This window comes from Dermacentor silvarum, chromosome 2 (assembly GCF_013339745.2).
Source record: "Dermacentor silvarum isolate Dsil-2018 chromosome 2, BIME_Dsil_1.4, whole genome shotgun sequence".
NCBI lineage: Eukaryota > Metazoa > Arthropoda > Arachnida > Ixodida > Ixodidae > Dermacentor > Dermacentor silvarum.
In genome coordinates this window covers 228,625,232-228,637,790 of record NC_051155.1, presented here as the reverse complement: position 1 = coordinate 228,637,790, position 12,559 = coordinate 228,625,232, and the positions used below count along the sequence as shown (strand labels likewise).

Below are 12,559 nucleotides of genomic sequence, written 5' to 3'. Positions count from 1 at the left end.
GACATCCAAACGGGATATGGACGTTTCTTATACGTCCTTTGGACCTCCGTGATGAATATTTAGAAGGATGGACATTCGGACTTGTGGACGTCCCATGGATATCCGTGGTTGCTTGGGTTCCATTAACATATGTGTATCAGAGCTGTAAATCTTTTATTCCCAGAATTTCAATTAAAAGGCGCAATGAATTGTGTGTGTGTATCTTGCTTTATTTTAACATGTGTAAATTGACTGGACTTATTAACATATTTTGTAACAAATGAAGTACATGTGGAAAGTTTTCGTTTACTGCATATTTGCGACGTCTGGAACTCGAGCTCAGATGTTTGGTGGCAGAGGCTGCAGGAACAAAGATGTTTCACGTGGCACTGTTCTTATAGAAGAAATTTGGGGTTGAACAATCAAGGAAAAAGTTTATGAATTCTTTTTTTGAGGTTTTTAACACTCATACTTATGACTGGTGAAACTTATGACTAGTAGTAGTCTTATGACTGGCGAAACTGTTTAATGCATTTCGAATTCTTATTTTAAAAGTAAATGTGCAGGGCCATAAGGACTTAAAAAAAAATGCCTTATAATATCCATTCCGCTATAACTTCAACATTTATTTTACTCCAAGGAAAACAAATGAGGCCACACCCCACTGTGCATACGTATATCTATTAGTGAAAAGCTATTCTGGAAATCCCTGTGCCAATTTTAAGCTGTTCCGAGGGTGTGAATACTTATGAGAATGTTGCCCTCAGACTGGACAATGCTGTACACATACTGCATAGATGCAAGGGGAGTAAAGTGAGAGTAAGAGTTGCATAGAGATGTAGTTCTGCAATTAGTATAGCATTTAACCAATATTTGACAATGCACCATTTACGTTTGTAGGAGGATGTCGTCCTACATGTCTCACGACTGTTGAGTGTTGCAGCCACGTTTTACATGACCTGTCACCTGAGTTCGGTATCTGTTTTACTTTGATCCAGGCTGATGACGGGAGTCGAACTAAAGTTGGTGGCAGCTGTAACAGCTCAGTGGCAAGCCTACGCAAGCGCTCTTCATCCACCACAGAGCCACCTACCACAAGGCAGCGCAGGGAAGCAAAGCCGCTTGCAATTCTAGAGAGTCACTTTCCTGTGGCTCAAATCAAGACACTGACACTGGTGAGCATATTGTGTTTATTTTTCTTGGGCCCCTCTGATATTTTGTGATTGTACATTGTGTGTTTTAATTGGTTTCATCATCACCATCATCATCATCAGCCTATATTTAATGTCCACTGCAGGACGAAGGCCTCACCCTGCGATCTGCATTATTAAATAAAATGCATTAAAAACATTACAAACTCCTTATAGATCTCCTTCAGGAACATTAAGTTCAGTGGACACAAACTTACTGAATTAGCAAAATTGAATGTAGCTAAATGAACTAAGCATACTTGTAGGCTGGCATATTTGAGGATTATTTTGAGGCTGCATTCATTCATTCATTCATTCATTTGGCTACGTGCAGTACCTTTGTTGGCATTTATGTAGGGACAGTAACAGCGGTACAATACACTTGTGTAATGTAGTGGTCTGAGATAACATAACTTTACTGTTATAGCATCTGTTACCACTCTCATAACGCCAGTTACATCATCAGTCAGTTTGTGCACTATGACCTTTTGTTGGACCAGACAGTTTCATGGAACTACATGCATGTTGCAAAGGACATTGCCACTGTTCAAGTGGCAGCACACTAAGGTGCTTTGAGGTGTTCCAGGCATAGTGTGTGTAGCTGGAGGGCACACTGCACACTACTTCAGTAGGGGCATATACTTTTTTTTATTCAATGTCATACATTATCGCACACCGTCAAATTTGATACCTCTTTGTACAACAAAACTGATATGAGATCCACAAGTTTGTTATATGGGATCCATAAATTTAGCAGCAAAAAGCCGTTGTTGTTGCACTCAGGGGCCAATGTTGTTGGCTTGTCTTGAAATTCCACCCCATTCACCATTGCATTCATCGCGGTTCACGCGGGGCTTGCTTCTTTACTGAAGTTAAAGAAGTGCAGAACAGTCCTCTCTCCTCTATGCTGTGCCACAGTGTATGGTGCAATCATAAACCAGCAAGGAGGTAAAGGAAGTAATATTGGCATCTATTAAGAATTAAAGAAAGCACATGAGTCAGTGGCTTCACATTTTCTGCAGGACTGCTCGGGTGCCGAGTGCAAGAGCTTCACCTGCCAGATGGGCCCATTCACTGACAAGAACAAGGTGGCTAAAATTGAACTGAACATGATCATAAATGTCACCCGAATTATGGAGCAGGTGGTGAGTAGAACTACGCTTTTATGTTCTCTTTTGCATTGCTCTATGTGCTTTACCGGCTGGCCTTGGGTATGTGTGCATGTGGATGAGCGTGTGCATGCACGCATGTTAGTTTTCACTGGAACAGAATGAACACGAACAAGAATGAGCTTCCTGGTCTTGTGGTGCATTTAGCTGGTTGGTGCATTTAGCTGGTTACTGCTGCGCTCCAACTTGGTTTGCAATGTTGTTGATCCCTCTAAATTAAAGCCAAAGGAAGGCCTGCTTGAGCAGAACATCGAGCTGCTGATAGATAAATCAGATCAGCCACGTGACTGGAATTCTGTTGGGACCTCAGTCACTGCTTCCAGCTTGAAAGAGGGCGCCGAGAGCTCTGAGCTGGAGCGTGGTGCTCTGAGTGAAGCAGACAAATGTGTTCCGAGCACTTGATTTCAACAAGCTAAATGTACCATTAAAATGCTTGGTGCAAGCTTCTAGAGCAGGCTCTGAGGAATGTTTAGTTTGCAGTATACGCACATTGCACAGCATGAATCTTTGGGAGAGTTGTTGTTAATCACAGTAGTGAAGATCTACCTGGTGATAATCGTGGTAAGTGGGTGAAGTCCATATAATTGCGTGTTTAGGTTCGGTGAGCTGGCCAGAGCGAGCTTTCGTTGCATTATCTCTCTCCTCTCTCTTTCTTTAGTCAGTGAACCAGGTGTCTAGGTGTAATACAAATCAAGGTTATATCATAATATAGATTTTTTGCCAGGTTCCTTTGATTTACTCTGGCAAAATGGACATTTGAATTATTTGACATTAAAAGTTATCCTGTTTAAGATGGCTTTTGATTGTTATGAATAATTGTTTTGTTTCTTGTCATATTTTTAATAGGGAATTCCAGACACCGTAGACATTATCTCAGATGGTTCCCTCACCATCTTGGATGATACAGAGTTTACACACTATGTCAAGCAGCAACCCAAGCAAGCAATGGTATGCTGCACTCTCATAGTTGTCTCGCATGAACATTTCTTTTAACTTGAAATTTCTTTAGCCCCTTGTTGCCACATGATGTGTGGATATGTGCAAATTACTTTTTACTGAGAATTGTTTGTGAAAATCTTTTCACTGCTAGAAAGGATATTTTTATCGTCTAATCAATGTGCTACTAAAATCTCAGAAAGAAATACCCTGCCTAGTATTGGACATAGTAATGCTACTAAATGACATAGTAGCAGTAGCTTAGCTGGAAAGTGCTTTAACACTATCTTTTTACAAGACTACTCATCTTAATTGATTGAGGGGCAGTAAAAATAATATAATGTTGTGTTTAATAATGCTATTCTAAAAAAAATGCACACCAAGATATAGTTTTAATTTCTGGAATGCTATGGTTATGTGTTTATAACATTATGCAGATGCATTGCCAAGAGTCCTTCAGCTTTATGTATCATGCTGTGTACCTTATCGCTTACATATCATCTGCTAACTGCTTTTGGCTTGTTCTTCCATTTTTTATTATTATTATATTTGTGCAGATTGTCACCTCACTCGTCAAAGAAGGCCCACCTGCAACGCCCTCCTTGGCTTGGTGGATCTACCTTCTCATAGTGCTGGGAGGCTTGCTTCTGCTCTTGGTCATCATTTATGTTCTTTACAAGGTCAGTACATGTCATCTTCATCTCTTGCTTCTAAAACACAAAAAGTTGTACAAGGTGCCTGGAAAGCCATGCCTATCTTCTATCTTAAGGTTCTGAAGACTTCAGAAATTGTTCATCTTGTTTGAGTAACAAAAGCCATACGCTGCGGAGAACGAGAAGAGTGCCAGAATTCTTTGCTACGCGGGTAGCAGCACCATTGAAAGCTGAGTGCAGACTGCCAAAATGAGACTACACCTTGCTGTATGAGAACATGTTCTTCTAGCTTCCCTGTGCAGAGCGTTGCGGTCCTGATTTGTCATCCAGTGACTTCTTTTGTGGGAAGAAACAGGAACAGAGAATCTTGATTATTGCTACTAACAACCATATGAAAGCCAACACACGATGAAAGCTAAGGGAAGCATAGGAGTAATTGACAGTATTTTTTGAAGCGAATCTTTCTTTGCCTTTGACCAAACTTTGCGAGTGCTGGCTGCTGTCCTGCATGAAGGGTATCAAAAGGTCAAAGCTTAAACCATCTTTATTGGCTATGCTGTAGTGGTAGTTAGCTGGTGTGCTTGTTTCATTGAAGTGGTTTAGAACTTTTTTACAGTGTGAGTGCATGCTAGCTCAGGAATGCCACGAATAGCAGCATTTAGTCACAGTGATGAGCACTGAGGAGAACATTGGAATATTTTGTCCAGAAACTCGAAGCAGAGCAGAGCCAATATGCAGTGAAGAATGGCTTAGAATACGAGTGCACACTCGCTCATAACGAAGCCAAGTGGTGTCAATACATAGAGACAAGAATGAGACTGTTTTGTTCATACATGCAAACAAGTACTTTGAGAAACACTTTGTGCAGAACAAGTTTGGTTTGGTTTGTAGTGTGCGCAATGGACTCTAGTTTCTGTCATACATGTAGTCTAGGGTGTTGGAGGGCCAGAAGTTTAGTTCATGTTCAGCAAGGTGTTTCCTTATGAGAACATGTCCAAATTTGTTGTGGGGTTTATACTTGCAAATTGTCGCTGATCAGGAACAGCATTCCTTGCAAACACCAAATAACGCTTTGCTTAAACTGATTATTCACAGCATGTAGAACCTGCTGAATTATTTTTTCTATGACACATACAAATAATTATGGATGAAGATTAAATTTGTGGTAAAGCAATATGTTCTATAATGAAAGTAAAGAGAAATGAAACAGAAGGAAAGACAACTTGCCACCAGAGGGAACTGTATCCCCATTTGGCTTAATTGTCTGTTGGCCTTCATATGGTTTTTCTTGTGAGGCAGGGGGAAGGAACAAAAGAGTTTTATAGAACCAATCCACAGGCCCCGCACTGATAGGAAAAACAAATTCTAGATTACCTTGGTTGCTTCAAGGATGTTCTTTAGCAGTTATTGCAAACATTTGTGGATGATACACTGAAACTTTAGTACAGACTTCACTACAACATTGGGTCCTGCATACATTTTATGGATGGCAAAGATATTATCCACCTTTGTGATGCGAGATAATACTGGCTTCATTAATAATGACCGATAACTATTTTAAACTGCCTTAAAGGTATTGACTCTTGCGAACGCCCAGTGTAAGACAGCATGTTTAACTACCCTGCAAAGATACGTACGGGTCTGACCCTACGAGTGACGGTCAGGCAAGGGCACGAGGCTCCTCCACTCCGCAACGTACAAAGGCTCTATGGCACGGTTTGTCGACTCTCCAGCACGATGCAGAGAATGCTCCGGAATCGGATCACCAATGAACACGGGTTCATTAACCCAAAATACACCACAGTGCGACAGTCACGGGGAAAGGCTCACCTCAAGACCGATCGAGTGTACATGCACGTTGCGCTAGGGCAAACCGGGTAGCGGTTCACTGAGCACGAGGCTGAGAAGTCAGGGGAGCAGAGGTCCCATGTAACCAACTCGTTGTGGGCCTCTGAGCATCTGCCATAGCAGTGAAGTGCTCAATGGAAGAAAGCTCTGGTGGAGGGGTCGTCATTCGGGTGGCCAATCGCGGTGCATCCCAGTGACGTGTGCTCACACAGTGACTTGATGCTGGGAGGGAGATGCACGGTTTGCGTGGGAAAGTAGCTCCAGCACGCTAGTCATGTCCATCATGTTGCCACTGGGATGGTAGTTCCTGGAGATTGAGCTAAGCACCATGCGTCAGCTGGGGGATTAGGCGCATGAAGGCGTCTCAATACCCACAGTGTAGCAGTGCAATGCAAGCTATTTTGCAGTAGCACAAGCTTACACAGCTTCTAAGGTTTGTAAAGTTGATTGCAAGTTTCCCTGGCAAAGCAGTGTCACAGCGGTAGTGCAGAAATGACACAGGACAAAAGGAGGAACGCACAGGAGGTCCGTGTTGGTTCTGTTATTATTGTCCTACGTCATCTTTATACTGCCATTTTATGCAGCAAAATTTGAGCTGTTATGTTGAACACAATTAAGTGTGTGCTATCACATTCCATTTCATGAATAACCATATGCATAGTTTTTGCTGCCAGTGCAAACAACTGAGTTTACACCTCTCATGATGATTATGCCGCTCTTCTCCTATTACAATATGCTATGAGCATTGCTAGCATTCTTCTGGCTAGCATTCTTCTGGCATAGTGTAGTTTATTGTATTGTGTACTCAGTTGTGCTGGGTGCAAAGCGCCTGAATGATAAGGAAAATAGGGTATGCATTGTTCTTCTATGCAATGATTGTGTACTAAATGGCATCACATGCATCGTTCAACTTTTGCTTCTGTGATGTTTGTTATCAATTCACTCAGCAAAACACATTGACATGCCCATACTTCATCTCACAAGTAGCAATAACTATGAGTCATGTCAGTCAACCAAGAACAAAAAGCAGAAGAGAGGACTGGCCATTGTCAGGCTATGTGTGTGACGCCAGTTGAATCAAACAGTTAGCAGCTTGATATCGGCAAGCCCTTGTCCATATTTTGTGACATGCATTTGGTTTGCATTCCAAATTTGCGGACAAGACCCATAGCATTCACTGCACTGAATGAAATTGACGAGATGAAGTATTATTATGGCCACTTTAGGAGTGTTGTATGAAGTTTCTTTCTCTACGTGCAACTTTCGCTGCAGTGTGGCTTCTTCAGGAGAGAAGCCAAAGAAGAATTGGAACGCTCAAAACGGGAGTCCTTAGCAGCTAGCAGCGCACCACATTCACCCACAACAGAGGCTCTGCCCAGCATTCCTTCAGACGATCCCGAAGCCCGGACAAGCCTCCTCAGCTCGGAAAACAACCCCTGAGGCGAGCCCAGCTGGTGGTCTGCCAATCCTAAGCATGCTCAAGCATTGCATTTGTGCTAGTCACATTGTCGTCATGTTGCCTGGGGCACTTCACCTGTGGTATCTCGCTATGTTGTCTGCCTTCTAATGCACTGTTCTGTGCTCTGCATTGACATATTGCTCTTAGCACACAGTACAAGCTTGTTTTGAGATCTTAGACAACGCTGACAATCTACATTAAATTAGGACCGTTAGAAGTTAGAGCAGTAGGAGAGTTCTTCTGACATTCCAGTTTGTCGTACATGGTTTTCTTGGGGAATATTTTCATAGGTTGTGTAAGACAGATGATGGTGTAAAATTTGTGACAGGGGAGTAAGGGTACAACGCTAAAGCACAAATGGCAATGTTTGGAACAACTTCTTACATTTTGTGTTGGTGCTGTTTGATACCCGCCATTTCGCATGAAATAACAGCTGTGGAGTGCTCCAGAGTATTTGAAACACTGCCAGGTGCTCCTATTGTCACTTCTTTATAATGACAACTGCCTGAATATATAGCATCTAGAGAGAGGCCTTTAGGTATCGAATGGCAACGTAATTGGAGCAATCAAAGAGAAAACTTGATTAGGATGGCTCAGGGCATTTCAATATTTTATGGCCCATTTTATGGATAAATCATGTAATATGTGTCAAGGTATCCATTTTATCAGGCCTTTATGAAGAGGCAGAAATTCAAACCAGAGCATAGGTGCACTGCTGGTCTGTGCATACATTTAACCCTTGCTTGTAGAATAGCTGAACAAAAGCTTTTGAGCTGTCTGATGCCTTAAACCTGCACTGAGTATCTGCCACCCATCCATAGTTGCTACAGTTGCTAATGCAATGAAGCTTAACTTTCGTAGGTGAACACGGATGCAACAAAGTACTTTATGCACATAGCCACTTGCGGTCACAGATATATATCAAGACATGGTTTACGTATTACATTGTATTGCTTGGTTTTGCAGGGATCACACTGTGGTAGCATTTCTAAACACGAAGTCATTTCTAGTTCTGTGGGAAATAAGGTAATGTTGTTGTATGTAGTAGTTGTTTCCACTGTTCCATGGGGACATCTTTGTTTTGTTTCAGTGACAAAACTACTTCACTATGTTTATTTACAGTGCATGGTGTAAATAGTGTACGGATACAGAAAGTGCCAAGTCCAGTTGTATTCGGTCTAGCATGACTGTGTCTGAGGCTTTTGATCAGCATCGTTTTGAATAGAGGCACACCTGTGTTGCATCCTTGATTAGCATAGTTTCATGATGTGGATACTTCTTCAATTGTTCCTTGAAGAATCAAGTCTATCACTGCCAACAGTGAACTGAAGTCTTTGACACATGCGCAACTATAGCTGATTGCTAGAACAAGGTTGTGTATGGTTGTACTGGTGTCTGTGGTGATGTGATGATATCCTGTGATCTCTACTTAAATAGCTGATGCCACAATTGTGCCTTATAGAAAATTTCTTGATGAGTGCATGTGCTAGAGGTGCTGGCTGTATTGAGACCTGGGCTGGAATGTTTTTTAACAGTTCTGTTTCACAAATTGCAGGGTTGATTATTTTGTTTTCTGCTGTTGAGCTGCTGTTGTATGCGTGCATGCAGGACTGTAAACATAGAAACCACTTGTCATGGCTAATTAGAATGAAAATTGGTGTTTCCTCAGAAGAAATATGTTATTCCAGCCCTAGTCCTTTCATTATGTTTTTTTTTTTCTTTTTTAGTTTGACTTGCAGAATAACTTTTGCATACAGCACCTAAATTTTTTTACTCATATTGTATAGATTATATTTATCATGAAAATTATGATACTGCTGCTTAAAAACACTTTGTTAATACATGGCAGTTGTGTAAAGGGATCTTCTATATTCTCCTAATGCGGCAAGCATACTTTGAGCTGCTGTGTTCTTGTGTCCTTCTCTTGTTGCTGCGAGTTAAGTTCCTTGAGAAAGGCACCACGCTTTGGCTTTTGCTGAAACTTTGTGTGAATGATATTATTATTCACTATTGTGTCCTTCTACACTTAAGCGGATAAGAATGTATATAGATGTTGTAGGAGAAACTGGTGTATAGATTACAAAATTAAACAAAACCTGATAGGTGACTTTCAAAACCATAGCCATGTTGATACACTCTTGACATTTTGAGAGATAGGGTTGATACAAAAGAATTGCTAGGAAGTTATTTAAAACTTCCTAGCAATTAAGTGTTAGTCAGCAATAAAGTGCTAACTTAGGTTGGTTGGTACATGTATCAAAACATGAGTAACAGCGCAAGACATAGCACATAGAATGGAGACAGCACATTTTCCATCTCCTTCTTATGTCCTATGTCTTGTGCTGTTACTTGTTTTTTATATGTAAGTTGTGGTTGCTATTGTTATAGTAGAAAGTAAGGATCGTATTAAAGGCAAGAAAGACACGACCTATGTTCTCGTGGTATCCACAGTCTGATAAGTTCAACCGTGGTGCCTCTTACAGCAGAATTGCGTTCATTTAAGTTGGTGCAAGTTTTTCTCTTAATTTCATTCCACTGCGATACTCGTTGCAACTTCCTTATTCCACAATGTCTCATGCCGACTGCTTTTATCTTTGGCTTTCTGATGGCTTTTCAGAGTATGAGCACGTTCAATAAGTTTTAGGATCAAATAGATGTCAAATCTGCGGCCATATTTTGGGGTTGTTTTTTGGGGGGGATAGTATCACTTTCAATGTATTCTACATCATTAAAACAATGGGCATTCTGCCATGTGGCATAACTGATTATAATCAGTTAATTGTGCCATAGGGCAGAATGCCCGTTGCTCTATTGAAATGTTGAGCCAGGTACTACGTCCCACAAAAGTGAAAGTATCTTTGAAAGCAATCACTTGATAATGCGGCCCTTCACACATCAATGTAATGTTTTACATTACATTTCTGCCTGTACATAACTGTCTACACATGCAATTCTGTGTGCTTGTACGTGTCGCTCATTTAAAAGCTGACAATCTTCCACCATTGTGAGAGGCTTAGCAGGGAGAAGGCTGCTTGTGTAATACATTTTTTTTTGTAAGGATGACAGCATGTATTTGGGAAGCAGTTATGAGTACAGTTGTCATTGAAAGTTTTAAGGACCGTGAAATCAGAGGAAATGTTTTAATTCCTGAGCAGTTTCTGACCGTTGCCAGTGAAACCATAGGACTCTGTGTTGTTAAGAACATATTATGGGCTAGAAGTGTAATAGCAGGATGCATGCGCAGGCTGCGGAAATCATCATCATTATCATCAGCCTATATTTATGTCCACTGCAAGACGAAGGCCTCTCCCTGGATCTCCAATTACCCGTCTTGCGCTAGCTGATTCCAACTTGCGCCTGCAAATTTCGTAACTTCATCACCCCACCTAGTTTTCTGCCCTCCTCGACTGCGCTTTCGTTCTCTTGGTATCCATTCTGTAACTCTAGTGGTCGGTCCACTGGTCGGTGTAATGTAGAGGTCCGCACAAAGACCATTGGAATGAAAAATGTTAGTCCTGACATTAAGAGACGGGAAGAGAGTGGTGTGGATCAGAGAGCAAACGGGGATAGCAGATATTCTAATTGACATTAAGAGGAAAATGGAGCTGGGCAGGCTGCAGAAATATTAAGCTTTTTCCCAGATTTCGTGATCCATAAACATTTTATACAAACGGTATGTCTGATTGATAATGTTACTATGGCAGTGGTAATCGTGGTCTGATGCTGAACACTGTTGATTTACTGTAGCAAAGAGTGGTGGCGTGAGAAATAGGCTGTATTAAAGACATAGCCAGAGAAGAAAACGTGTGAAGTTGCGGACCGGCAACTCTGAAGATTGCCTTATTAAAAAGCAGCTTATGTGCCCTACAAAACTCATACACACTGGTGCCATAAGATCATTTTCGATTTTATATAAATGCTTGTATATTCTCCCATGCAGTCATAAAGGATTGTTAGATGTCTAACTTATGGGGTGTGAGTTTTTTCAGTGAGGTGTCAGGACTATGGGCAAATCTCGGGCATACGTAAAAGCAATCCAAGGTTGTAAAAGTTGAGTGAAAGACAGTCAGAAGCAAAGAACGGTAACTGAAGGCATTGTGGCAAGGTGCACAAAGTTGCCACACGCCATCAGGTATTCCCATTCTATTCTGCCACATGTAAGTGCAAGGAATATTTATTTCTTTACAACAGTTGTGAATAATAATGTGCACCAAGAATGGGCTCCATTTCTGCAGCAACGGTATTCAGTCAAGAATTAGTAATCAAATGTTACTTATGTGGACTTTACCTCACTGTCATGTGAATCCATGTGCTACATCTGGTAGTTGTATCAACATGGCTCTGTTGGTATTAAACTTCACCTCATGTTTTATCATTTTAAAATATTGCAATTTCTCTAATGCTACACGCCTTTTTGGTTGTACTTCTGTGTAGTTTGAATAGTTGTTTTTATAACATTTTTAGGTGTTTAGCTAGTTTTCGAGGCAGATGCCCAAGTCTTATCTTATGTTTCACATCTTCAGGGATCAAGTGGCATAGCTTAGAAGATTTTTGAGACTAATATTATATTTCTTTTCCTTGTTATAATAGGTCATGTACTAGATTTATTGCTGTCTGCATTTTTGTGATTGCTGTTTTTTCTAATTTTGGGCAAGGGTCTAGTATATCACTGATTATATCTAGCATCATGTAATCATGCATGTACACAAAGCCATGCATGCAGCCATTGTGCTGCTGAGTTATGACTTAAAATTCATGGATCATATTATGTGGGGACAAATGTACAGGGTGATTGATCATCTGTTATTTATGACAGTTCATACGATTGTCAGTGTGTTCCTTGTGTTCATTGCTCATTGTGTATTGATTTCATTCTCATTGCAGCCAAAATATATTGCCTTGTAGTCGAGTGCTGTATCAGTCTTCTTAATTTCGCCATCATGCATAGATTTCATGTAGCAAAGTTCAACATGAAAATATTGCCTGTTAGGTCTTTCTACAATGCTGTTATATTCACACATCTTTTTGTAGGAGTATTAAAGAGCCAGAATAAAGTCTACTGTTTTATTAAGAAATTCTTGTCATGTTTGTTTTGGCAGCCTAGAAGACTGCACCAAATTAATGAACTGATTTTGTTTTTAGTGTTGTGTACATTACACTGACATAAGTTTACTGCGATAAGCAGTTCTATGAAACCAGGGTGGTCTCTAACTAAAGTAACGTCACACTGGTTACGCCAAAGTTGAGTGGCTGTGTCATGAGTTGGACTCTGGCTGTACACGAAAACGAATAAGACTGAGCGTTCGAAACTGCGCGAGCGCTTGA

General features: G+C 40.9%; 1 protein-coding gene across 1 annotated transcript in view; it reads left to right on the top strand.

Moving 5' to 3' along the window:
- Positions 1-12,309, top strand: part of LOC119442822 (integrin alpha-9-like) — a 31,028-nt gene extending 18,719 nt beyond the window's left edge. The window contains exons 15-19 of the mRNA XM_037707855.2: positions 978-1,154; positions 2,192-2,314; positions 3,185-3,286; positions 3,832-3,954; positions 7,048-12,309. Of these exons, the coding sequence (XP_037563783.1) occupies positions 978-1,154; positions 2,192-2,314; positions 3,185-3,286; positions 3,832-3,954; positions 7,048-7,215 (693 nt within the window). The 3' untranslated portion in view covers positions 7,216-12,309. The remainder of the gene's footprint in view (positions 1-977; positions 1,155-2,191; positions 2,315-3,184; positions 3,287-3,831; positions 3,955-7,047) is intronic.
- Positions 12,310-12,559: the final 250 nt, after the last annotated feature.